Source organism: Dermacentor albipictus, chromosome 4 (genome assembly GCF_038994185.2).
Source record: "Dermacentor albipictus isolate Rhodes 1998 colony chromosome 4, USDA_Dalb.pri_finalv2, whole genome shotgun sequence".
NCBI lineage: Eukaryota > Metazoa > Arthropoda > Arachnida > Ixodida > Ixodidae > Dermacentor > Dermacentor albipictus.
The window spans coordinates 55,180,463-55,208,386 of record NC_091824.1 but is presented as its reverse complement, the minus strand read 5'-3'; the positions used below and the strand labels follow the sequence as shown (position 1 = coordinate 55,208,386).

The following is a 27,924-nucleotide window of genomic DNA, read 5'->3' as shown; positions in this document are numbered from 1 at the left end:
GCTTAATCGATAGACCTCCCGCCGCACGAACAGCCTCCAAGAGAGATCTAAAATTTCTCGCTGCGCGAAGCGTTCCTTCTCGGCGACGAATTAAGCCGTCCTGTCGGCGAGACCCTCTTATTGAGCGGCGGCGGCACTTTGGGCACTCGAGCCGCCAAATCGCGCGGCGAGAACTGAGGGCCCGCGAGTGCTCGCGACTTTCCAATGCCGAGCTCTCCGCGAGGGGGCACCCGGGCCCCGGCCGAATGGCTGTGACGTCACGCGCCGCTCGCCAGACCGCGTGTCCTCGCGCGGGCTCTCAAAAGGAGCTGCCGACGGCTCGCGAGCCTGAGTGAACATCAGGACCGATGAGGCTGCGGTCGCGGATGCGCTGCTCAGCTGGTGCTTCGCGCTCGACGCTAGTTTGGTCCCTACGACCATGAGACAACGGACCTCAACGTACCTCCCTCAGACTCCGTTGATGGCAGCTGCCCGATTTATGTCATGTTGCACCAAGGCGTGATGATGTTAACATGCGCGGTGAATGAAGTGGACCTCTAGCTTGCGAGCTTGTGAATGAGCATGACAAGCGTACATTGCCGGCACGGATACATCCGATGGAAGGCGCCGTGTGGATTGTGAGGATTTGGACGGGGCAGTGGCCTTGGCTCGTACTTCACCTTTGAGGAGATACACAGACACGCTGCCTGCGAACATAGCCGGGCGATGATGTGCCACGCGTGCACCGTGTTCTTGGTCATGCTGTTCTTGCTTCGAGGTGAGTCTTACTCGAACCTTGCTCACTTGGCCCGCGCTGCGTCGTGTGCGTCCATTAATAGACTCGACCCACTCCATGATAACCGTCGAACGGTGTGTGTATGAGGGTGTCTCTGTGTTTGTTTGTCCTGTTGCGGGTACCCTGCCGAGACCTACTGTCTTTGTCTGTAGCAGTGCTGCGCGCGTGCTTCGGTCGAAGAAATTATCACACAGCCGGTGTAGCCAATCGCGTATCGTCTGTTGTCTTCACTTATCCGCACCTTCGCTATAGTGTCGAGCTGTCTTTGCAGATAAGTCGCTTAGGGTGCATTACTGTTAGACGGGATCATTAAATGAGAGCATGAGAAATTCGCGAACGGGGGCCCGTGTGCCACGTCGTAGCAGAGAATTACGTTAGTAGGCAGCTAATCGGTTTAACTGAAAGAGATGATGTTCTTCAGCCGTTTTAAGTCGGGACCTTTCATGTAACTTTTTTCAGATTACGCCTAAATGTCAAAGTAAATTTAGTGGGGCAAATGTGGTCGTGGCTAAGTGTTTTAGCTACGATAGCGGAAAACTGCACTGTAATGCAGTGCTATGTGGGCCACTTACGCGACTTACGAAGACATAGGCCCAGGGACAAAAGCAGGGCCCAAGCAGGAGGGAGCGAAAGAGCACCAGAGTCCGTCTGCTGCGAGAGTCTTCCCAAGCTGGCGTTCAATGACGCGCGATTAGAATGACCTTCAGCAAATGCGCTACGCACCGAAGCTCTACTTGCGCTGACCTTCTTCACACACAGCGACGGGGCAAATACGCGCTAGAACTGTCATTATTACAGTTGCACACGCGGCATACCAACTCGCGTCACCTAGAGCCGCCGGCGCGTAGCTCCGCCCTGTAATGTTTCTGCACAATAACACGGCATCGTTACTAGCAATAAGTTGATAGTTCACTGTTGTGAATCCTTGCAAAAGTATGCTCACGTACGCTTAATCTGCATGCTCGCCAAACAATGCTTCTCCGACGTCCTCGCAACGTTTCTCGAGGGACGGGCAGATCACATTTGACTATTTCTCGTAATCCGTAGAGGAGCCCATTTCGACCAGGCTACTTTTTTTTTAACTTTTGATCTCGTTGCTTGCAAACGCTCGCTGAAGTATTTTTTCGATGTTTATCACTCTGTTGAGTGTCGTTCTGTTAAGATTCCATGACCGGGGTAGTTGGAGAAGTATGGGAGGGGCCTTTGCCTTGCAGTGGGCGTAACCAGGCTGATGATGAAGTGTCGTTATCAATGTTTATTGGCGACCAACCGCGGTGGCCCAGTGGCTGTGGGGCTACGCTGCTGAGCTCGATGTCACGTGTTCGATCCTGCCCGCAGCGGCCACATTTCGATGCAGGTGGCAACAAAAATGTAGATGTACTCAGATTTTGTTAGACATTAAAGAACCCTACGTGGTCAAATTTAATTTATTTATTTCACATATAAGGACAACATGTTTCACATATAAGTATAAGTATGAGCAAATACATAAAAATTTAATTATACGATGTTAGCTAAGGCTTTCTTTAACATGTGGTGATTTGTGACGGATGTTACGTACGGAGGAAGGTGATTCCACTCTTCTGATGTCCGTGGTAAAAATGACAGATAGAAATAGCATCAGTTTTGCAAAGAGGAACTCGTACTTTTAGTACGCGATCTAAGCGAGATAAAATATATTGCGGAGGTGATATAAACTAATTGCGGAGTTGAGAATGGCGAAATATGGCGTGAAAAAGGCTCAAACGAAATAGCTTACGACGGGATGCAAGGGATGATAGGTCAAGACTTGGTTTAATTGAGGATATGCTTGCTGTTCTGTCGTAGTTAGAAAGAATGAATCGTTTAGAGTTATATTGAACCATTTCTAGTGAACGAATTAGGTTTTCGTGACTTGGATCCCAGGCGGAAATAGCATATTCTAGTTTCGAGCGAATGAGTATTTTGTACATGACTAGTTTTATAGACGAAGGTACTTTTGCGAAGTTACAACAGAGGTATCCCAAAATTCAATTAGTGTTGTTAATTATATACGAAATGTGGTCTCCCCAAGAGAGGTTTGATGTAATTTGAATAATAAGATATTTGTACGAGAACACAGTCTCCAAAGAAGTATTAGCGATGTGGTAAATGGACGAAACGGTTGATGTTCTAGATATGCGCTTATGTTTGCGTTTCCTTATCTTAAGTTCCACCGACCATACGTTGCACTATTTGTTAATAGCGTCAAGGTCAGTTTGAAGGGTTTTAGTATCATCAGGGGGGTTATTTCTCGGTAGACTACACAATCGTCGACAAATAGCTTAATGTATGAGGAAACATAGGAAGGTAAGTCATTAACGTAAACAAGAAAGAGTGAAGGGCCCAGTACCGTCCCTTGAGGGACCCCAGATCGAACGGCAGTGTGCTCTGAATTAATGTTATTTGCAGACACAAACTGAGAACGGTTAGTAAAACAAATTTCTAGCCAACAGAGCACTTTAGATTCTATGTTAAGCTGGCGCAGTGAGTATAGAGAAGCAGTTTGTTGTATACCTCGTCAAATGATTTAGCGAAGTCTAGAAAAATGCAGTCAATTAGAGAAGAACGATCAAGGATGTCATTAAGTTTGTGAGTGAGAGATATTGGTTGGGTTTCGCTAGAATATGATTCGCGAAAACAATGTTGTGATGGTGAAAAACAAATGACTTTCATTCGTGAAAGTTAGCAAGGTTCGAAAACAAAATATGCTGAAATATTTTGCAAGGAGTGCTTGTGAGGGAAATGGGCCGGTAATTTAATGATGATTGTTGGTGACCTGACTTGAAAAGTGCAATAAGCTTCCCGATCTTAAACTGGGAGAAATCCAGTGTCTAATGATTGCTGAAATAGCTTGGTTAATGTGATTGATGAATACACAGTTGTGGCTTTCAAAAACTTTGTGGTAATTTCATCGCAGCCGGACGAAGAGGAAAGATTTAGTTTCTTAATTACATCTTCAACACCACAGCAATGAATAATTCAGAATAAAATTAATCCGGAGTTCCCCGCTATCCGGCGTGCCTCATCATTAGATCGTGTCTGCATTTGGGCGCGCAAAATGCTAGATTTAAATGTATTTTTTTTAGTGTTAAATAGTCCAGGTTTCATGCACCAAAGTTTTGTGCACGTATAATCTCCGAGGCGCGGTTTGTGCTAAAATTAAATTCGGGGCGTTTTACGTGCCAGAAGCCGCGATCTGATCGTGAGGCGCACCATAGTAAGGGAGTCCGGATTTACTTTTGACCACCTGGGGTTCTTGAACGAGTTCCTTGCACTCCGCCTCAATCTTGGCAACTTCTTTAACCGTATTACTTTCCTTTAACCAATTCCTTTAACCGTATTCTGAGGTTATCCCTAAAGCAACGCACACTTGCTTGCCTATATTTCTTGATTGATTACCACCAATTTTAAAAGCCTATATTATGGTGATCGAACCGCCGCGATGTGACGCATGTATTTTCGTCCTCATGCCTGGTCATGTTTTATGCACTTGATATTTTAGCCTATGTTCTTGATGAAACTAAGAGCAGTAGATATAGCGGTCATAATAAATAAAGCTCCATAACTAATAACCTGAGATCTTCCACATTTAAAAAAAAAATATTTCGGGCTGCCAGTAATTTGCGTCCAGTGACTCACATTCATGAACTACATGCTTTCTGTTTCGCTAGCATCGTTGATTTGCAATATATCCATCTGGTGCGGGAGCACTGGGGCAGGTTGCAGCAACATTTAATAACGAAAGTAATAACGAATTTAAGAACGCGTTCTTGTATGGACGACGCGTTGTCTATGTGACATTTAAGATCGCGTTCTTAAATTTGTTATTATTTTCGTTATTAAGTATTCATGCGAGCCTCCCCTTGTAATAACGCTCTTTCTTTTCTTTTCTGAATGAAAGTGCTCATTCCATGCCTTCGGCGTTCTTGGTCCACCAAATTAAAGCGTAATCTTCTTTTGCCTGTTCTGTGCCTTTTTCATGTTCGAGCTGCGAAAAAAAAAAAAAGACGCGAGACGGCAGGTTAGATTACCAATCACGGCAGCATTGCAACCGATGAAGCTACACAACAAAAAGCTGGTTTACTGAGTTTTCTGAGCTGTTTGAACAAGCCCGTATTGCGAAAATTAATCAGGTACGCGATATGCAATCTCCCGCAACACACGGGCTCTGGAAATTTAAAATGCAATAAAAGCACACATGCAATAATGCAATAAAAGCACACATGCGAGGTTAAAGCTCGTAACGAAGAAAATGCTTGGCTTACAGCATTGAATAAAATTGTGAAGTTGAATTTTGGGCGCATGAATATATCGCACAATGAAAGACAATTGCGTGAGCTTATTAAAAAGACCCTAAGGTTCACTTACAAGTTGTTTCTGCTTATCTCTCATAAATGAGCTGATGGAAAATTACAGCTGTGTACTAATTATTTCTTTTGTGAGGCAATGACATCGCAACCGATGGCACTAGTTACTAGGCGAATGCTTTTATGTTTCAAATATCTGTCATCAAGTGCTCGCAGAACCATTGGACTTCTGTATATTTATACTACTACAGCATTGCTAAACTTCCCTCTAAGATGCCGTGTGATATCCTGATAAATTGCTTCTTGCTGTCCGCATTCTGGCCTATGACAACGCGTGCCAAGGATGGAGGTGGTGTGTCGTAGCTGCAGGTCGGTTTGGCCTGCCAATAGAGGCCGGAATTGTACCGCCTGAGCGTCTCTTTCATTGCCACTGGGTTATTTACGTTCTCTTCAACAGTTCAGTGCTTCACTAAATTTTAGAAAAAGGCGTGAAGCTTCCTTGGCAAAGAACTTCAGTTTTATTCTTCAATTTATAGGGTTATAACTGCCAGAACATCACAGGTAAGGCGGCAGCTTTCCTTACTATCGTTAATGTGAGAAGCTTCAGCGGGAAACAGTACAAATTTATGGTTTATAGCTAATGTTTCACGAGGGTATTTTTCCGACGTGTTGCGTTTCTCCGAGAGGCTCCGTTACAGGCGTAACCAGTGCGATGGTGGGTGGTTACGCTTTCATTGTAAGGAAACTATGGATAACTAACAGGCTTAAGTTGGAGTTAATGTTTTTTTGTTTCATGTATCTAAACGTCTGAGGCGAAGCAAAAAAGAAGAAGTTCCTGCAGAACCCATCTCACGATGAATGTCGGCGCTAATGAGATTAACGTCGAAGTAGCGACACACCGTATTGCCAATGCCGAAACACGTCATCTACGAGGTCTGTATGCAGCCGGGCTCTTCTCGCACATTTCTGTGCGACACGCTGCGCCATCCAGGGGCGCGGCCATGAAGTCCGCGCGTTTCCCCATGTCTGCGTGTATGTATGACGCGGGTTCAATTGGGCCCTGCACCACTGATGTTTAAAAGAATTTTTTATGCGAAGCATATTACTAGAGCTCAACCCAGCTCCTCAGGCGCGGCGGTGTCGCCTTCAATACCACGTGACACCGTGACGTCACGACAGAGGAGAAACGGGGCTCCAACTCGCGCCATCGCTCGCGGCGTCGCGGCGGTATATAAGCAGCTGCGCTTGGCTCTGCTAGACACTCACGAGGTGAGATGCCTCCTGGAGACAGAGCTGCTCGTTGGAATGAGAAGCGAAGGTTGCGGCGTGCTACAGAGACTGTTTCTAGGTGGCTTTGCTACGGCGCAGCGACTATGCGCCCCGCATCGGACGCGGTGAGCGTCGAGCAACGCAGCGTTCGGCGCGACAACGAAATGTGCGCCTGAGCAAGCGCCGCACGCCTGAGCCGACGCCGACGACACCAGCTTTTCTGCGACACGAGCTCCTTAACGCTGTCGCGTTAAAATAAAGGCCAGTATGCTTCGCATCCTGGGCTTAACCTTAGCTAAGCCACAGCCAGTTTTTTATTGAAGAGCAGCACGTACTGAATGGCACATACTCAGAGACCCAAGCTGTCGTCGGAGGGGTTACTTGAAGAGCTGCGCAAATCCAGTGGCACACATTCAGTGACCCAATTAGGCATAAAAGACGTTCGTTGGGAGACTAAGTGTCGTATGCTTAGTGATCCAAGTTGGTCCATCGTTTGGTTTTAAACACGGTTCCCTGAGCACAGCAGCGCGATGCTCCCTACCCATGAGACTACGGACTACCAAGAGACCCACGTTAGCGGGAAATGAGTTAGACACGTAGAAAGTCATCATGATCACCGTCATGAGCCTATTTTTATGTCCAATTCCGGACAAAGGCATCTCCTAGCGATCTCCAACTACCCCTCTTTTGCGCTAGCCGATTCCAAGTTGCGCGTCTGAATTTTCTAGTTTCATCAGCTCACCTAACTTTTACGTTTGTATGAGTATTAGAAAGAAGTAAGAAAAAATCGTCATCCACCTGTGAGTAGAGAAGCGATCTACATGAAAAGAACATACGGGTTCCTCAGAAAGAAAGCTTTGTTGTTACATAAAACTGATGCGCCATTTTGAATGTGTCTGCGCTTGTGGTTTTCGTTTAATTCAGTCTCTTTCTGGTGACCTGCTATCCTCCCGGTTAGCCCAAATAGTACCACGAATGCCTCGGGTGATTTTTTTGGGTGTTCTTTCTGCCCCCGAGGACACCCGGACGAAGCGGTCGAAGGCGAGAGGACTAAGAAAAAAAAAAAGAAACACGATGTGGCGATGGAGTCCCGACCGCGGAGGAAGAGGCAACATTGAAAAGTTACCGGCGGAAATCTCTCTGGAGAGTGCGAGAGTGAAAGTTCGGTATTCGTATACATTGGTAACGTCTAGGCAATCGCGATGGCGGTAGATGGATATACTCGCGAAAGAGGTGACATGATTTCAAAACCGGACCCTCACATAGTGCAATTTCTTTTATAGCTTCACGCTATACTCTCACGTGGATGAAAATTTCCTCTTTCAAGTCTAACCCCCGTTTTAGCAAACAGGCCTTCACTCGAAGCTGTTCGTTGGCTTCATGATGATGATGATTATGATTTATTGGAACACCTTTTGAAACGAAGCGGTGACAATTCGCCAGCAGTCGACCTGTCGAATACGTCGAGCATGCCAGTTGAGCGGTCGGAACCCAATCAACCCTTCGTTATACAGGCGCTTTCGCTGCAAGAGGCGTTCGTAGTAGAGTCGATCGACTCTATATGAGTGGACGGGTGAAGAAAGCCACGCAAAAAGGTGAATGTTTTTGAAAGCAAAACGTTTTGACGGAAGTGACGCTCGACTCAGAACGCGCGGCTTCTCGGCTTGACCTCCGAGAGTGGTGGCGGCGCCTACGCCTGCCCGCGGCGCGCTGGGAAAAAAATATCGGAGGCAACGTCCTGGGACTTGAGCCTACGTAACATCCGCTAACCATAAGGGTGCATGCGGCTGCTTATGTAGTATTTAAAGACTGCCAATAAGAAAATTAAACAGTTTCCAATATTTCTTCAGTAGCCTGTTTATTTATTTATTTGAGTAACTTCAGGGACCGAGAGCATTGCAGAAGGGAGAGGAATACATGAAAAACAAATTTATATAACAAAAAAATGCGCCAATACTACAGAAAACAAAAATAAGAAACAACAGTTCACTATGTAGCACCAAAATGCAGATTACTGAAAATAAGCAAGATGTTCAATAGCAGATTTACACAAGTCAGTGTCGGTAATTGAAGCAATTGAGGTGAGTAGGTGGTATGCTCTCCATTACCAATTTATCCAAAGTGAAAATTTCATTGCAGTTGGCCTCGAACGAAGACTGGGTTAGTACAATGCAGCAATTAATTTCTCTCGATTATATTCATTTTATCATTCACCGCTCACGACCACCCTAATCCCAGTGACCACGCACGCGGAGAACAGCCAGGACCATGGACGAAGCGCGAAAAAAAAAAGGAATTGGAACCGTATTCTCAAATTTCTCCGGCCTAACTCTCGAAGGCACTCCCGACGCCACAAATTACAAGGTGACGTCACAACCACCACTGACTGGCAATCGAACGCCGCGAGCGTCGCCTGCGAAAGCAGTGTCGCATTCCTTTCTTAATAAGTCAGGCAAGCATAAAGACAAATGTTATAATTATCCATGAATCCGGACCATAAAATGCGATTTTCGTGCAAAATTCTAGAGAAAATAGAAAAGAATAGCGGAAAGCGCAGAATCGATTGGCGACCGATTTGCGAGCGAACGATTTGCGACGAACGACACAAAATGCGGCAGTGCGACTTGGGACAAGGAATAAACAGAGCAGCAGACGAAGGCAGTTCTTGTCTCTCTGTGCTATCTTTTTTATAGTTATGATGTTAAAATTAGCACCACATAACCTCATTCGCAATTAGCTTGTTTTCAACCAAGTCTCAACGAAGTTATCCTTGTTCTTTGATTTACGGGCCTGGCCGCAATACAACCGCAGATAAAAAAAAAAGAAAGATTCAACAGAAAAAAACAATGAGCTGGGGGGACGGGACGTTGTTGCACCTTCCTCCCGGACAGCTAATCCAGCGTCTGGGTGCAGCCCCACAACGACACAGAAGCCCGCAGTCCCACCGGTGGTGAGGTCAAGCCCTAGCGCGAGCTGTCCAGCATGCTCGTGCGAACACGCTGCCCACTGCGCCCCAGGTTGGGACGACGGCGTTGCAATCTACGCTAGGTTTGAACCCACCTCCTCCCCGCGTTCATGGCATCGGAAGTATTCGATACTGGACGTCCATGACACCGGTGCTTACTTGTGGGTTATGCGCAGGTCATATACTTGCAAGACATTACAAATTGCACTCGTATGCGGGAATCCGTTTGCAAGCGACGCTCTCATTGGTGTTTGCGAAAGACGGCGTTCTTGGTTAACGAACGCATTGTATAACTACAGGGCGCACGATCAAGCTGGCTGCATTTTCACCGGAACACGCCAAGCTCTGCAGAAAGCTGTGGACCTCGAACATGTGGATTCCATGCATTACGACGAAGCGGAAAAAAACGTAACAGTCCCTTTATCGTCGATAAACAGGATGTCGACGAAAGCCTTGGCGCTCGCGTGACATACATTACATTAGTTTGGGCTTCCATTCGAATGCGTTATCGCTCCCTATTATCTGTTTTCTCCCACCAAAGGTCGTGGGTTCGAGTGTCATAACTAACTTAACTGTGCCTTAATACCACAGGCAGTAGGTCCGACTCTCGATCTTCACGATGTCAGTGGGTATCAAGCTAGAAGATATTCACCCACATCTCGGAAGTGGGTTCGACTTTCCCACAAAAGTGTCGTGGGTTCGAGTGACTTAACTAAATCTTAATTACATGTGCTTTGATTAACGCCACAGGTCGTGCTGACGTTTCTTCGCCTAGGCTTCACGCTTTCTTGCAAAGAAATCGGTGGCCTAATTCGCCCTAATTAGCACCAAAGATCGTGGGTCCCACTCCCACCAAAGGTCGACGGTTTGACTGCCTATGAATTCATGTGCCAACAATTTTCGTGCCGTAACGCCAGACATCGGATTCTTCGACCCACGAACCATCTAAGGATTCCACCCTAATAACCGCGAAGGAATGACGACGACCGTATGACGGCGACGTTCTGACGACATTGCAATGGCGCGAGGTCACAGTCTTAACCCTTTCACTTAACCTGTACTTAGTTGCCAACTTTGTTGATCTCTTCCTCCATTCTGTGTTCATGGTTTTCAGGTAAAGATACTTGTGCACTTTAGCCGCCCATTTCTTGTCATCCACGTTACTGAGTCTTTCTTCAAAACTAATTTTGCTCTGCGCTCCTCTGACGTCAAAAAAGGCCCAACACATGTCCCCCTGCACTGCCTCAGCTGTGGTTTTACCGCGGGTTTCTAAAGCCAACCAGCCTACCGATCTTTGGCAAACTTCCAACTCCGACAATATATCCGATTTTAAGCACATGATGTCATTTGCGTACATTAGCGCTGGTATTATTACTCGTTTTGAGATTCCACGCACCACTTCGTATTTACTGTGGCCCCGAAGTGCTCTATATTTGATTATGACTGTATTCCGCTTCCCCATTATTTTCAGATTATCTTCAGATTATCTTGCGTAAGTATTCCCTACGCGTATGTATACGCCGAGGCATTTATATTGCTTGACTGTGGGTATGACTCCCGGTCGAATTGATGCCACGTCGCCGGTAAGCAGCTGGATGTGGCCCCCTGTGTACATGGCTCGTGGCCTCGGGGCTTGAAGGGACGCCTGTCCCTGACAAAAAAAAAGAACAAAAAAAAGGCCAAAAGCCAGTTGGACTACTAGGTGCAAAAACAATTTAGGAAGGCCCACTAAGGTTTAACAAAGACACTCCCTCACCAGATTAGAATTTGGCCTTCCTTGTGCAATATTCGGCCACTATACGTCCCTCATGGCCCCTACAATTCACCCGTGGACATCAGTCTCCAGCGGTTGCGGAGCACCTGACCTAGGCAAACAAGGCAGCAATTAGACCTGTGACGTGGCAAAAGGGCGCTAAGAATCTCTAAATCACTGGAAACTGAACCTGGCAACATTCAACACACGAACCCTCTAGACTGAAGCTAGCTTAGCAGGACTCTTTGAGGAATTTCCAGGCATTGCGTGGGAGATGATTGGCCTTAGCGAGGTTAGAAAAACTGGCGAGGCTTATACAGTATTGACTAACAGCCACGTCATTTGCTACAGAGTACTTGCAGAAAAGAGTCAATACGGAGTAGCATTTCTAATCCATAAGGACATAGCGGTCAACATTGACGAATTCTGCAGCATTGATGAAAAAAATTAAATTAGGGGGTTTTACGTGCCAAAACCACTTTCTGATTATGAGGCACGCCGTAGTGGAGAACTCCGGAAATTTCGACCCCCGGGGGTTCTTTAACCTGCCCCTAAATCTTTATTTATGTGTTTAAGTGGTTAGGCAAGACACCAGCAGCAGAAGCACCGCCACCACAGCCGACGGTCAGCAAGATTTCGGCATTCAGAAGCTCAAATTAGGTCGGGACTGGGGCTTTAGTTCTGCGGAAGCTATTAAATGTTCTTCCCTCGTCCTCCTTAAAACAAACAAACAAACAAACAAACAAACAAACAAACAAACAAACAAACAAACAAACAAACAAACAAACAAACAAACAAACAAACAAACAAACAAACAAACAAACAAACAAGCAATCAGACAGAAAGACAGACAAAGACAAACAAACAGACAAACAGACAGAGAGACAGACAGACAGACGGACGGGAAACAAACAAATAAACAAAAAGGAACTGGCGAGCCCCACGACTCCAACAGAGGGTTGCTAAAATACAGCGTTAGCGCAAAATCACTTTTGTTTGCGCTAGCTTGATAATGTTTTTCCCTCCTGAACATCGTGACAGACGAGGAACACGTTGCGAATCCCTTCGATATACCGGGAGCAGCTCTGTTTCTAAGTTGCTCGGAACAGAGCGAACGTGCGCCGAGAGAACTAACACACTGCTTTAATGCGGTCTTGCAGCTACGATGGCTCTGGCACACAGGTGTAAACAGTGCGAACCGGAGGGAAATCTCAGTGGTTCCCCGGAGGACATCTCTCCTTGCTTGGGCCGCACGGGCACTGTCGTTCTATTGACCGTACCCATACTGCAGAAGAAAAAAAGGAGAAAGGAACGCAAAAAATGTACACCATCTCAGATTTTTGTTGTGTAGTTTTCCCTTTTCAATTGTAAATTGGATCGCGTCGAGCTGCCAGGAAAAATACATTAGAAGCTGAAGTTAGCCGTTCTATTAGAAGGCAGAGCACGAACCACTGGCCTGGACACCTGAGACATGTGCAATTATTTGCATTAGGATGGAGCAGGATTACGTTATTTATATATTTATTTGCCTATTTAATTTAATACCTTCACTTCCGGAAGGCGTTACAGAAGTTAGTGGTGACAGAAGATAAAAGTACATGGGTACACGATGAAGTAGTTAGAGTATACAAGTCATCAATGGCATTTTTAAGCAACAAAGAATCATGTCATTGATGAAAGAGGGGGGCAGATGGCTCCAATCAGTAGCTGTCTTCGAGATAAAGGAGCAAAAACAAGTTAGTTTTGCAAAAAGGGAGCGCCTAGTTTCTTGCTGTGGTCTGCACATGATGAAACTTACGATAACCCTCTTCTCACGTGTTCTTGCTTGGCGCCTAAGACACCTTTTTGAAAGGAGGGGGGGGGGGGGGGGGAGGAGCAGGAGTGTGGCTTGCTGCAGGCCATAGATGGATGGATGGATGGATGCTGTGAGCGTCCCCATCGAAACGAGGCGGTGGGTTGCGCTACCAAGCTGTTATTATTTTTCCTAATGTCCTACCTATCTTTTCTTCTTTAAAACACACCAAGAATTCCCAGCATGAAACTTTGTGAACCAATATTGGGAGGATGGAGGAGGAGGACGGAACCTTATTATTGCAGAAACCGTTGCGCGGTTCATTCCTGGGTGGTTCCCTCATCCTCCTCCTCCAGCATGAAACTTTGTGAACCAATATTGGGAGCTTTCTTTTCATACATCTCCATTGTTTGTGGTCCCCATACTTCATTGCCATCAAACCTCCAATCTACTCTTACTAATCTCTATTGCGGACATGTTTAGTTTTTCTCTGCTATACGTTGACCCAATGGCTTTAAGGAGACCAGCGAAACCTAAACAGACAAATGGCTAGATATCTCAACATTCAAATAAAACATGTTCCATGGTTTCCTAAGCTTTGTCGCAGCGAGCGCATGCTTATTCTTTCTAGGTGTACCTCGCTTCATAACTACGTGTTCTAAGACATCCTGATATCGCTTCGAAAAATAACGAGCTTCCATGTGAGTTAGCACAACTTGTTTCTTTCCTGAATTTGTTTTTACCGTTTAGGTAGTACCTATAGCAGGTTTCTTTTCCATTGCCGCCACCCAGGAGATTGTTTCAGCCTGTCTGACTTTGCGTTTGACCTTCTTTTTCGCCATACTGCTTACTATACCGTCCGCATACTCTCTGGTAAGCTTCCAAGTTCTTTTCCTCCACTGTGAGTCAACATTATTCCTGCAAAATACTTGAGCATTCGCGCAACCAATTTGCTCTCTTTCACATTTTCAGTCTTTTTTCAAAATCGATTTTACTCATGAGTTTCCCTCACTTCAAAACTTGTCAAACTAGGCACATTTGTAGTCTTCCCGTGAGCGCCCAGTGCGAGGCGTCCCACTAACCAAAGGTCAGTGGGACGCCTCCGCCTCGCGATTACCTTGAAATGACTCGGCTGTTGTTTTACGTATGTAATTTAATGCCGCGTCCCCTTACAGCTTATTTGCACCTTCGTCTAGGATATATCTTTGTATTGTTCAGATTTCCAGCCTAATAAGTAAATTTGATCGGAAAGTGCTCTAGATGCGGCCTTTTTCTCGCGTATTTTTGACGACCAACGCCCACTTTCACTTTTAATCTTTGCGTGAACCAGTATATGAATCATAGATTTTGTTCTCCCGGAATATTTCCAATTTCCTATCTACTTTATCTTGCGGCAACTGCGCCGTGTTTTGCCTGCCTACGCTCTTGTGATGCTGTCTGTCGTTCATCGATCGCTTCCAATTTCCTCCGCGCGAGCACCACCCAGCAAACGCGGTGGGGTTTTAAAGCTCGCCACATTTAACCTGGTAACACAATAGCACTCGGTGACACGAGGAACTTGAAATGGAGCGCAACAGGCTGAGCGTAATTCATTCCACGTCGACCCACACTGCTCATTTTTAAAGGATACTCAAGCCATCTAAATAGATTCAATGTCCCTCTGGGGCGGAATCCACGAAAACTTACTCGTTCCGCATTGGAATGTGCTGACAGACGTGCGTGCGATTCCTGCGGGACCGAAGAAACCATTGAAAGCGTCCTGTGCTTTTGTTCTCAGTATGACGTGCAGAGCTACCCTCTGCGAACATCATTAAACCGGCTGGACTCAAAACGGATTTTAGAAGCCAAGATTATTGAGGTGTGGCCGTGCGCGTCGCTTGTGCAGAAAGCAACCAGGGCGTTGTTATCGTACTTGAATTCAACAGGTGTCTGAAGTCATTTGTAACTTGGGCTACACTTTCGAGTGTGCGCGCTAATAGTGCTCTCTCCCTCGCTTCCCTTCTCTCTCTCTTTTCACCCCTTTGTTCCCTCTTGCTCAGGGTAGCAAAAGAAGACGCAAGTCTATTTAACCTCTCCGCATTTCTTTGCTTCTTTCTGTAAGGCACATTTAAGAATATCTGATTCCCGGATTCCGCGGCGCTCTTCGTTGTGTGACATAATAGAAATATTTAATATTCTGCCGTTAAATAACGCGCTTACACAATTGGCACATCGCGCGAAAAGGGACAGTCAATAACGAAATCGACTTCATCGTGTGTTCTTTTCTAGAGGGACGAGTTTCAGCTGTTGCTGGGCGTCGTGGGGGTCCTTTCTCTAGGGCTTTGTTTTAGCGCACGAAAATCAGCTGTCACCAGCCTTAATATCATGTGATAAACAATAGCGCATCACGAAACTACGAACATTGCAGCGAGAAAAATAAGTGGAGCAGCCTGCCACGATTAGTCTTTCCTTAGCCGTTTTTTTGTGATCGATAGTTGTAACTGTGGCTCACGGTGTACCGTATTTGCTGGATTTTAAGGCCCACTTTGCTTCCGGTAAGATTTCAAATGTGACATATGCATTACAAAAGAGTACGAAATGAAAACTGCAATAGGTGGTGTTGGGATCACCTATCTCGAATCTTACTTTCCGATTTTGAAGGCCGTGTTTTGTCGTACCGCAGCTTTAAGAAGCTCCTGCTATCGCCGGTAGTTTGTCATCATTGGATACTACCTATAGCTGGCGCCCGACGAGTGTTTCAAGGTCTACTGTGGCTCTTATGCAATAATATATTTTTGTTTACAAGCGATAACAAATCGTTATTTCTCTTTTCTTTAACAATGAAAATCTGGCAAGGAAACAATCAAGGGTAGTGCATTTCGCAATTCTTTCAAAGTTTCAAATTCCTCCTTTCGATATTTTAGGTAACTTCAAGTGATCATTCATAGTCAGGATCTATGGAAATCGGGCTGTGCGGAACAATCAAAGGCGCGTTATAACGGAGCAAATGCGGTATGTTTTTTACTCTTTCTTTGTTTGATTTCACCACTCTTACGAATTACTGAGACACATTTCTCTTCCGCGTTATTGAGTTTCCCCTCTGTGCCACTTCCTAGTGCGTGTTTCCCTTATCTGGGCGCTTTGCTACCAGTTTATTCGTCGCCCATTCCATCGCACAATACGTCCGCTTTTCTTCTTTTTTTTTTACGCACTGCTGAACATAACTTGATGCTTTTTGCTCATTGTCTGCGGACGTAAATAATGCTGCCCGAAATTGCCCATGACCGTGCTCTCGGTATCGCGCTGTGAAATTTGATTTTAGTTCATCTTATGATATATCTGTGTACATGACAAGATGGATGCACAAGCCGGGAAGCTTTTTGTAGTTTGAGCTAAACAACGTTCTATGTGAAAGACTAATGGTCACTGCCGCATAATTTCGCCCTACTGTTTTTGTTTACCTCCAAGGACAGAAGTGGAGCGCACTTTTCTGCCAATCGAAGTTATTGCTTTTCGATATCCTATTTATTCCTTCCAGTAAAATGTTATCTGCAGAAGTGCAGTGAAAGTAACCGCAGCACAGGGGCCTCTTGCGAGTAGGAGCAACTAGAATGAAAGAAACAACAAACTAATGAATGATTTATGCTCGATAAGCATGTACCGCGTTTTCTTTTTACGTCGAACGCAAGAAGGTAGGCTGTGGCAAGTAGCGAGATCCTGCCTCACCACCTGGATTACTTGAAGAAGCGGGCATAAGTTATACGAAAAATCGAAATGTTCTTTTCGTCAATTACCGAGGTTGCATCAGTGGTGTTTTTATTAGTTTTTTTATGACTTGCGCAGCAATTCTGACATTGAATACAGACCGCATTAAAGTCATGTCCATTCAGCATAAATTTTACGGCGCAACTGTATATGACTAGGTTCTGCAAAAGATTGCGCGCGTCTATCGAGTCGTGTAGATCCAGAATTTCTTCTCATACTTGGGCCGATTCCGAAGATAGTGCAATACCGGGCCTACCCGCGACGGAGATGAAGCAGGCTTTGAGCACTCCGCCAACTTGCAAAAATAAGTTTAATATCTTAGGTCCAAATACAACCCGTATCAGATATTAAGCTGATAAAAACAGATACTACACTTTGACCCGCGTCGGCTATGTCTACGTCCGCACCGCCCTCTCATTGTCGGCGTTTCAAAGGAAAGCGTTTTTTTTTGTCGGCGTTTCAAAGGAAAGGAGATGCTTGCGCATCTCCTTTCCTTTCCTTCCGCTCTCCCGTGATAGCGGTCCCGTAGGCGTGCTGCCAGCAGGGCGGCGAGGCGGAAAGAAATGCAAACTGTCCTTGTGGCCCCGATCCTGTAAACTTGAAATGTTCCACCGGAGCAACGGCCAGGTTTCAGAGGGAGTCTGCGGGGAACCAATTTCGTGTGGCCTGTGCTGTGTGTAACCGCTTGTGCTTTTCGAGTGACCTCACAACCATTGCTGCAATGTGGGGCGTCGACCAACGCATGATCGCTTTGTCTGCGGTGAAGATATGTGTGCCCTCGGAGTGCGGTGAGGAGCGTGTCTGTTCTACGTGCAGGTATTCGTTCCTAAAAGGTGTCGTGGCGCGTTTTGCAACAATGCATGGGTATGTCTGCCCCCACGGTGCCTCGTCATCCTCCGAGGCTCAGCATTGTGGAGGAGCGACTAGTCCCGGCTCGCCTTCCATTTGTGTGCATACGGCGTTTGAAGCACGGAAATGGACGGTTCGACATTAAGGGGTTCACCTACACAGCTTCGCTGGTCATCCACAGTCAGAGAGTGGAAGGACAGTGATTTTTTTTATTGACACCAGTTTTAGGATATGCGTCTAAAGGGAGACGAAAGTAGAATGTCGTATTAGTTGGTAATTTTACGAAAACTTTGATTCTGCAATGCAGCACAAAGACAAATATAACCGGAGCGTTAATGCAATGTCGAGCAAATTTTGGAGATGAATATCGCTAAGCACGAGATCGCGAAATATGTATATATATATATATATATATATATATATATATATATATATATATATATATATATATATATATATATATATATATATATATATATATATATGCGTGTGTGTGTGTGTGTGTGTGTGTGTGCGTTGTGTGTGTGTGTGTATTCAAGCCCGATAGTCTGCAGCAGTAAAAGAGGCCATGGTCGAAGATATGGCCTGTTCCCAGCTAGCCAATGCCACGCGTCGACATGTTAATAAGTGCATGATACATTGGTAGTACTGAAGGCAAAGCTCCCCGATCAGATTAGAACAAATAAAATCACACAAATTTCACATCCCTGAATTAATGGGTGGGCAAGCTGCAAGTCTCTCGGCTAGCGATCGGTTTACCGTAGTTTGACGCCCGCTCCACTAGATGTCTCCCGCTTGACTCGCAAATGTAAGTTTAAGAGGGCAATGTCCTTTTTGTTCGTCGTCAGGAAAATCGCATCGTCCTGCCATCCCCACCCCTAAGCTGCGATAGACGCCCACAATTGTTATTCAGATCCTCAATGCATGCAGTGGAACCATTAAGCTATATGCATGAGGCATTTACGATTGCATTCATTCTCAGTAGAATTTGTTTTTTTAACTTCATTCTGGCCAACTAAGTACCTGTGCCCGAATTTCGAAAAACGTAATCACCCTAGAATCATTTATGAGAACTAATGCCAGCCAATCGTGATCAAGGTTATACTGTTACACGAATGTGGTCGGCCAGTGGCAAGGAGCACTTATAAGAAACAGATCTATGTGTATTCGGCTCCTTGGACGTGGTACCTGAGTGCCAAGGAGCAAGAAAGGATAGATCAACTGGATATAGGAGGAGGAGGAGGAATAAACTTTATTAGTAGAAATGAGCCGACGGTAAAATCGTCCGAGGTGGGCGGCTTCCCTAGTCCAGGATGCCGTGGGCCTGAGCTGATAACTTGGCCCTGCTCACCAGGCGATGCTGGTCTTCAGGGCTCGAGCTTGTCAGCTGGGCCTCCCACTGCTCGACGGTTGGTCCGGTGATGGGCGGTGTCGATGGGTTTTGCTGACATTCCCATACCATGTGGTAGAGGGTATTGGGCCTAGAGCAGAAAGCGCATTTGTGGGTATAGGTCGTAGGGTACATCGCGTGTAGCAGAGTGCCGTGCGGGAATGTGCCGGTCTGTAGTTTTCGGAACATCACCGCCTCTTCTCTTGTCAGCTGGGGATGCGGGGGTGGATAGATCCTCCTACTCAGCCTGTAGTGGCTCAGGATATCGGCGTATCTTTTCGGGACGCTATCTTGTTGGTCTACCGGTGCTCGTGAACCTGGTGGGATAGCCCGGAGAATGTGATCTCGGGCAGCGGCATTAGCCGCTACATTACCCGCCAGGGACTCGTGTCCCGGGGCCCAGACAATGTACAGTTCAGGAAAATTGTCTCGTTTTTCGAGGATGCTCAAGGCTTGTTTGGAAATGCGGCCCTTTTGGTAATTTCTACATGCTGTTTGCGAGTCGGTGATGATTGTGATTAGATCTTCCTCTCGCTGGCCCGTAGTGGCCGCCAGGGCTATCGCCGTTTCTTCCGCGCAGTCGATGTCTGTAGTGTTTACCGAGGCCGCAGCTACCTCTTGTCCTTGGCCGTTGATCACGCTGATAGCGTGGGCCGCTCTGTTCTTGTACTTTGCCGCGTCGGTGTATCGGACCTCTCCTTGTTTTGGTCCTTCGTAGGCCTTACGTAGAGCTTTCACTCTCGCTCGCCTCCTTTCTCTGTGGTATTCAGGGTGCATGTTTCTCGGGATGCTGGCCACCGTGATCTTCTCCCTCAGGGGTAGAGGAACCCGCTGTTTTGTAGACTCATATTCGACTGGGTAGCCCAGTCTTATTAGCATGTCCCTACCCATGCTGGTGAGCTTGAGTCGCTCTATCTGGCTGGTCTTGTGGGCCTCTACAAGTTCCTCCCAAGTATTGTGTATGCCCAGGCTGAGCAGCTTCTCCGTCGACGTCGTCGGTGGAAGCCCCAGTGCCAGCTTGTAGGTTTTTCGTATTAGGGTGTTCAATTTGTCTCTCTCGCTGTTCTTGAGACCCAGGTATGGGGTGCCGTAAGTGACTCTGCTGATTATCAGGGCTTGTATTAATCTGATTGTGTCCTGCTCTTTCAGGCCGTGCTTTTTGTTTGTCACTCTTCGCACCAAGTGCGCGACTTGGATAACTGTCGCTTGCAGTTTTTTAATGGCGGCGAGACCGGCACCGTCCTTCTGGAAAGTGAGGCCCAGAATACGAAGTGTGTCCACCTTGGGTATGTTGACTCCATTTAGTGTCAACGTTGGGTCAGGTGTGTCCTGCGGAGGCCGCCCTCTTGTCCTCTTTTTGAGGATCAGGAGCTCCGACTTTTCCGGCGCGCATGAAAGACCGCAGTGGTGTAGATAATGCTCGGTCCTGTCGATGGCTTCCTGCAGGGCGTCTTGTTGTTCGCCCGCCGATCCCGTGCACGTCCACATGGTCATGTCGTCTGCATACATTGCGTGACGGATACCCCTGATGTTCTCCAAGAGGTTCGGCAATCCCCTCATCGCTATATTGAACAGCAACGGGGAGATCACCGACCCCTGGGGGGTTCCTTTCTGCGGTACTGGGAACTTCTCGGTCCTGAGATTCCCCAGGCCTATGGTCGCCGTTCTACCCGTCAGGAAGTCCCGGACGTAGTTGTATGTCCGCCGTCCGCAGTTGGTATGTTGTAGGCTGTTTAGCACTGCTTCGTGTGAGACGTTGTCGAAGGCTCCCTTCACGTCGAGTGCCAGGATGGTACTCTTGTGGCATGTGCTGAGGCCGTCGATGACTTCTTCTTTAAGCTGAAGTAGAATGTCCTGGGTGGAGAGGTTAGGCCGGAAACCGAACATAGTGTTCGGCAGGTGCCCACCTTCTTCCAGGTAGGGCGAGAGACGATTGTGGACCATGTGCTCGAAGAGTTTTCCCGCGCATGACGTAAGAGAGATCGGACGCAGGTTCTGTAGGTTGATGGGCTTGCCGGGTTTCGGGATCATCGTTACGTCCGCGTGCTTCCAGGAAGCCGGTATACTGCCCGTCTCCCAGCTTTCATTGATATACTTTAGCAAACTCTCCGTCGCCCCGTCGTCCAGGTTACGGAGGGTCTTGTTGTTAATTTTATCCCTGCCGGGCGTCGTGTTTCTTGTGAGATTTCTTATGGCTGCCACGATCTCCGACTTGGTGAAAGGTTGGTCTAAATCCGGATTGGGTTCCCCCTCGTACTCCGGGTGAATGACTGGCTGCGTCTTCCGTTGTTGCTCGTCTCCGATGTATTTCGCAGTGATGGCTTCGAGCGCTTCTTCTTCGGTTCCCTGGAAGTTGTGTATAAGTCTTTGTATGTGTTGCCCCGTGACAGTTTTTGATTCCGTCTTCGCCAGAAGGGTCTTTAAAATGGCCCAGGTCTTTCGGTTGCTGAGGGTTCCCTGTAACTGGTCGCACACTTGATTCCAGTTCTGACGTCCGAGTTTTTCAGCATACTCCTCCGCCTGCCGCGAGATTGCGGCAATGCGGATCTTGAGTTTGCGGTTTCTCTTCTGCTTCTTCCATCTCTTCAAAAGTCCTCGCCTGGCCTCCCAGAGGTGAAGTAGGTGTGGGTCGACTTCGGGATTGTCCGCAGTGAGTTGGATGGTCTTTGTGTACTTGGTAACCAAGTCCATCACGTTCTTGGTCCACTCCTCGATGTTCTCTAGGCTGCTGGGGTGTTCATCTTTGCGGAAAGCAGGCCAGTCTGTAATTTTGGCTTGACCTAATCTCACAGGGGTTTTGTGGTGCATGATTTCGGTCTGGATGATATGATGGTCGCTGCCCAGAGTCTCGTCCAGTCTCGACCACTCGACTTGCCTGAAGCCAGTGGAGAAGGTCAGGTCTGGGCTGGTGTCTCTGGAGACACTGTTGCCGATTCTAGTTGGTATTAGAGGATCGGTCCACAACGTCAGCTGGTGGTGTTGTGCCGCGTTGTGCACGTCCATACCCTTCTTGTTGGTTGATCGGTAGCCCCAAGCCACGTGTGGAGCGTTAAAGTCGCCCACCACGAGACGTTTCTGACCGTCGGTGACTTTCTTCACTTCTCTCAGTAACTTGTCCAAGTCCTTTAGTGTGTCGCGCGGAGGACTGTATACATTCAGGATGTAGAGGCTGTGCAGGGTTTTCTTGGGAGGAACCAGCTCAATCAGAGTGTGCTCGATTCTGTGGTTGATTTCGTGCTGCTGCGTCGTGTAGTGCTTCTTGATGAGGACGGCGGTCCTGGTCCTTCCTTGGGCAATGTGCGTTTTGTAGCCACGCATCGTAATATTATTTGTCTCTGTTTCCTGTAAAGCGATGACGTCAGGTTGGTGTAGGGTGCATAGGTGAAGTAAATTTTGCCGTTTCCGATTTATTCCTCTGCAATTCCACTGCCAAATTTTGAGGGTTTCGGTCGCTTCTTTCTTCTTTGCTATTTTATTCGCCATCTTGGCTTCCCAGAGTCTCGTTCATCTGGGCTTCTCTGATGGGGTATTTTGGCTTTTTCCTTGCCTGCTCTTTTTCCCTTTCTAGGATGGAGATGCGTTGGTTGAGCTCGTTGCCCATCTGGGTGATCTCCTGGCGGAGCGTTTGTAAGGCTGCTTGGACGGTGGCTGCCACAGACTTGCTTATGGTGTCGACGGCCTGAGCCAGTTCGGCTCGGAATTCATTTCTCAGTTCGGTCTTGTCTTCGGTTCGGGCCTTGTTCACCTTGTACTCTATTCCCGATTCTAGGTCCTCTATCGGGGGAGTATGTTCCCTCGGTGGCGTTGGCGTTATGGTCGGTGTCTGCTGTTTTTGCAATTGCTCAATGAGATGTTGGAGCTTCCTCTCCAGGGCTTGTTCCCTGGCCTGAGCTCTTTTGTCCCGTTCCTCCTGACGTCCTTCTTGCTCTTCTAGACGCTTCATGAGCACTTCATTCCGCTTCATCAGGTCGGCGTTTTGCTTTCTGAGGGAGGCGATGGTTTCCTCGTATCTCGAATTTCGCTCTTGTGTCGGCAGTGAGGGAAATTGGTCGGTTGTCGACTTGGAACTGGCTATCACTTCCGCCCAGCTGATCTTCTGCTGTTCTTGCTGTGGCTTAATTGTTCGATATTCCGAGGAGCTTGAACTTGTCTCCCTTGTTATAGGTGGTTGTCGGCCTCTTGATTTACTTCTCTCCCTCACGTACAGGGGTGGGGGTCTTGGCTTGAGCCTTTTCTCGCACTCCTTGCTTGCCGTCTCGTGAGGTAGCCCACATAGTTTGCACTGCAACTGGCAATCATGATCTGTTTGTGGGTTCTGCACCCCGCACCTGTTGCAAATGTGTTTGTCTGGGTTGGGGCATACGTCCTGCCGGTGGCCGATTTCTCCGCAGGCCTTGCAATACTGTACCGATCTGCGGTATGGGCGGCAACGTGTATACGAGCCGGCCACCTTCACATAGAAAGGGATGTGCGGACCTTCGAAGGTGATAACTGCTGAGGTGGATTTGCCGAGCATCCTCGCATGCAGGATGGCACAGTTGTTGGCTGCCAGCAGTTCCGCAAGTCGTTTCTCCGTCGTACACGCAGTGATGCCGTGCACGACTCCACGTACTGTTCCTGGGAGCGGTTTGATGTACGGCGTCATCTCGTATGTGGCCGCCCCAAGTTCGATGCCGTTGATGGAACCGAGTTTCAGTGCGTAGTCCTCGTCTGCGGTGCTGGCAATTATCAGGTTCTGCTTCCACTGCGTTTGGATGGTTACGTTCGCGCAAAATTCTTTGAAAGGGGAACCACTTGCCCTTGCAAGTCCTTCGGTGATCTTCTCGTCCGGCCAGCTTGACAGTTTCATGCCGGTTCTTGGTCGGTATACCACCTTGTAATCATTCTCTGGCAGCGGTGGCGTCACGCGTCGCGGCGGTGGCTTGCCGTTGGTTCGGCTTCCCTGATCTTGCTGCCGTTGGTGGTTGCTGGTGGCTTGCATGCTTGCTTCTACTCTCGGGTTGCTCCTCGCGCTCAGTCCTCCTTGCTGGTTCTGGGGGTTTCCTTGCTTTCCTCTCTCTTGTATGCGGTCCTCGTTCGGCGCCTTCTTGTTTTTTCTTGCCTTGATTGCTTGGAACCATGGGCCAGCTTGACTCAGCGTCTTGCCGCTGTTCTCATCGAATTCCATGTTGCTCTGGACCGCTGTGGAGTCTTGGCTATTGTTCTCTATGTCCATTTCGTGAGCACTGCCGTTCGTTTCCCCTGCCATTCTCGGTGCTCGCGAGGCCACGCGGGCCCGCTCCTGGGGCGCGTGCGGCGTTCGGAGAACGGTGTTCTAATATGCCGAGGTGCTCGTTGCTCGGTGCGTCAAGGTAAACAAATCCACTCACCGTGGTAATTCTGGTGACTTTCGATGCCGATTGCCTTGTTGAGTTCAGTGGCACAAAATCGTGAAGGTTGGTTAAGGTTAACCGCAATAACTCACGATAAAAGCAGCAGCCCATGCGAAGCGCGTCCGCTCCACTCGGCCCCCTGGTGGCTTTTTTCAACTGGATATAGACACATTTAAAGTGTGTTGGATTTGCGAGACCTTCCTCCATGCCCGACAAGGCTCGAACTCGTTCGCGAAACAATGAAATAACGGGCCTATGTTATAGTTGCTCCATGCCAGCATCCATGCATCCATGCCATTAGGCCGGCAGCCTGTTGAACCTCATAAGCAAAGATAATATGTCGAATCCTCGAATTTGATATATTAGCGTGTAAGGCGATTCGGCTTGTTCTCTGGCAGCCACAGCAGTAGGAGGCTTGGAATCAAACGTCATGTGCTGAGTAATGAAATCGACGAGGATCGAGTTTTGATCATTGCATAGATCGCGATCAAATGAATCTTTCAAATCACTTATGTCATTTTTTGACGGCAATCGGGAATTCGGCAGGCCCCATGTTGCTATCCCCATTTCTTTTGTCCATTTGTTAAGGTTGTTGATGAAATGCAATAAGACAGCGGCAATACTTGCCATAAAGATGTTAAGGCATGATATTCATTTACCGAAATCTGTAATAGTGAATACTGGAATAAGTCACTAGAAAGAAACATTTCGAAAGATTTCATTTTGCCAATAATGTTGCGATTAGCGTATTTGTGAAGGTGTCGTTTGAAGCAAGCAAACATTAATTCAAATACAGCTGTGCTCGCTAGGGCGTCTCTGAACTGTCACTCAGTAGCTGTTCGACAATAGTAAAGCACAAGCCGTTTTAATGGACGTACAATTTATGAGAAATTCAAGTGCAACTAAATCTACAGCACTATTCTGTGAGTCGATGCTATAATGAAGCGCTCGACAGATAAAGCTCATAACAACAAAATGTTTGATTGTCGGGCCATGCTTCACCAGAATGATGGGCACCGTCACCACCGCATTCGGAATACTTGCTTGTGAAATCAGGAAAATCAGGAAAATTAAAAAGGAAATTGCCCGACACGAAGTGTACGGCATTGATAATCTTATCATGAATGGTTTCGTACGCGCACGCACGCACGCACACACACACACACACACACGCACAAACACACACACACATACACACGCACACACGCGCACATGCACACGCACACACACACGCACACACGCGCGCACGCACACGCACACACACGCACACACACACACACGCACACACACGCGCACACGCACACACACACACGCACGCACGCACGCACACACACACACACACACACACAAACACACACACACACACACACACACACACACACACACACACACACACACACACACACACACACACACAGAAGACAAAATAACCGCCGAGGACTTTTTCAGGCGACAAAGGGTTTGCAGTATCAATTTAATATTCTGATGGGAGACTGCACTGCGACGACTCTGCCTCTTGAGTTCATTTCTAACTCTTTCGTCGCCCTGGCGCTGTCGTAGGAGACAGTTCCCTCGTGAAAGGTAGCGTTTAATATGCTTATTCACCAGAAGGGAAGCAGAAGAAAAAACGCTTCTGCTGAGTAAAATGCTCCTCGGAGCTTCACGACACTCGGCAAAACGGTGGAGACAACCAGCCACGACAACCAGTTCCCGCTCTTCTTTTGACCGAGCGAATTGTTACGTTTTCCGCATTCGAAAAACATATATTTTTTTTTGCTTTTTGGTGTAAAACAAAAAAATAATCTCATTTTCTTCGTCGCGCACGCGTGGTCCGAAGCGCTTGCCGCTTACCCTGAACTAGCGTGAAGAATAAGAAAGAGGAATTATTCCCATCCTGATGGGCCGTGATTCAGTCCTATGCTATTCAGTTTTTTGCTAAATGTTTAAGAGGAAGACGGGAAGAGCACTCCAAACGTTTGAGCGTCATTCCAGGGAATTACCCTTTGTGTTCCGAGGAGGGCAACACATTACGGCAGCGTCATTTATCGCGTTTTCGTATGCGGCTGCGGTCGTTGCAATTGCAGGCCTGCATCAGTGTCTCCGTGATGCGTACTTGCTTTTCTGCCCAAGTGTAGTGAATCTACTGCACGAGGAAAGACGAGAATTTTCGAGCAAGACAAAGAAAGAAGCAACGAAAAAGCTAATTACAGAACCAGTATTCACTCTTGCGAGAAGGGGTTGCCGTCACTGCCTCTGTTCCCAAGGCGACACTGAAAAGGAGCGCTAAATTTGTTTAGACTAATAAAGTATTCTTTAAAAACACTACTTCTTTATTGACTTTGGAATAATGAGTTGATTATGAGAAGATAAAGTGAGGGCCAAAGTTCCATGCATTGAAATTCGTACCTGAACCCTAACGTCAGTGCGTCAATGTGGGGTCTTGAATTTCAATGTAGTTTCGCAGACTTGGGTCACTGTAGCCGTACAATGTCATACAGTTACTACAGGGAACTTTGGCTCTAGTGACTACGAGAGCTGCAAGAAGGGTGGTTCAGCCAGCATGGCAATGATGGGTGGTACATGTATTTGCCTAAACTTCGTCCTTCCGGGTTTAAAATGGCATCGTGACTTTGTAAACTGACCAGTTTCGAGAACGTATTGCGTTTTAAATAACGAAATAAATATTATTACAATCGTCCGACGGCAGGAATTTTTGAACGCAGGAGCTCTAGCACAAAATCCCAATATTGAAACCATCACGCCACGGCTTCTCGGACAAGCTGAACCACTGCAATCAGCAGTGGTTATGCGTGAACGTAGTCTTATTGCATACTGCATTTAAATTATAGATGGCTTAGAAATTTGCGAAAATAAAAGCAGGTAAAGCAAAGCGAACAAAGCCACAAGAATGTCTGGAGCCACAAGCACGAAGACCAGGTAAATCTAGTTTCTAACAATCAGTTCCTGATGGCTGAATGGGTCGCAGTGCCAGAGTTTCCTTATAATTATTATTGTAGGAAACTCTTTGATTGTGGCTCGGTAAAAGTTCTCGAAGCTTGCCACGTTCACTCTGTGGCTCTTTCATGACACAACGCCGTCAATTTGTATGGATCAATAATCCGACAGAATGCTGTCAGAATCTGTGACGTCACGGCGAGATAGTGCGCGAACTTTAAGGTGGCGTCAGCACTAGCCTTTTGTTTCTTGCTCTTTTCTGGCTTAACGAGCCTCGTCTTATGATAAGAATGATTTTTGCTTGTTGTTGTTTATTGTAGAAAGGGTAGTTTACTAATAACTTTCGAATATGCGCTCTCTTTAGGTCTCCTTTAAAGTGTGTACAGTATGCTGGTGCTTGTTTGTGTCGCGAAGCAGTCGCTAAGCATGCCTAGTAGGGACCTTAAAACCCACTAGTTCGATACTCAGATATGTACCTTCATCTGTTCATTGAACTCTGTCTCTTGTCCCGCCCCCTTCCGGTCTCTTTCGCTATTTTGTACACACTTCGTGACACTAGGATTTCGTTCCCGGGTGTACCGGTTTCTAAATGGCCGCATATTAAAAAAAAAGCAAACAAACAATAACGGCAATCGGTAACCGACAGGAAGTTCTATGCGTGCCCACCACTAGGTAGAAGCCTGAAAGACCGGCGCGCTTTGATTACTGGTGATTTTTTTATTATTATCGGCT

At 47.1% G+C, this 27,924-nt stretch overlaps 1 protein-coding gene and 1 pseudogene across 2 annotated transcripts in view; one reads left to right on the top strand and one right to left on the bottom strand.

The window, feature by feature from the left end:
- The first annotated feature begins 316 nt into the window (after positions 1 to 316).
- LOC135909162 (uncharacterized) overlaps positions 317 to 27,924 on the top strand; it is a 48,035-nt gene continuing 20,427 nt past the window's right edge. Inside the window, exons 1-2 of one of the 2 annotated variants that reach the window (XM_065440993.2) lie at positions 317 to 757; positions 10,809 to 10,829. In XM_065440993.2, coding sequence (XP_065297065.1) covers positions 706 to 757; positions 10,809 to 10,829 — 73 coding nt within the window. In that variant the 5' untranslated portion in view covers positions 317 to 705. The remainder of the gene's footprint in view (positions 758 to 10,808; positions 10,830 to 27,924) is intronic. The other variant, XM_065440994.2, reaches the window with a different exon arrangement.
- On the bottom strand, positions 16,840 to 17,019 carry LOC135909189 (U2 spliceosomal RNA; annotated as a pseudogene).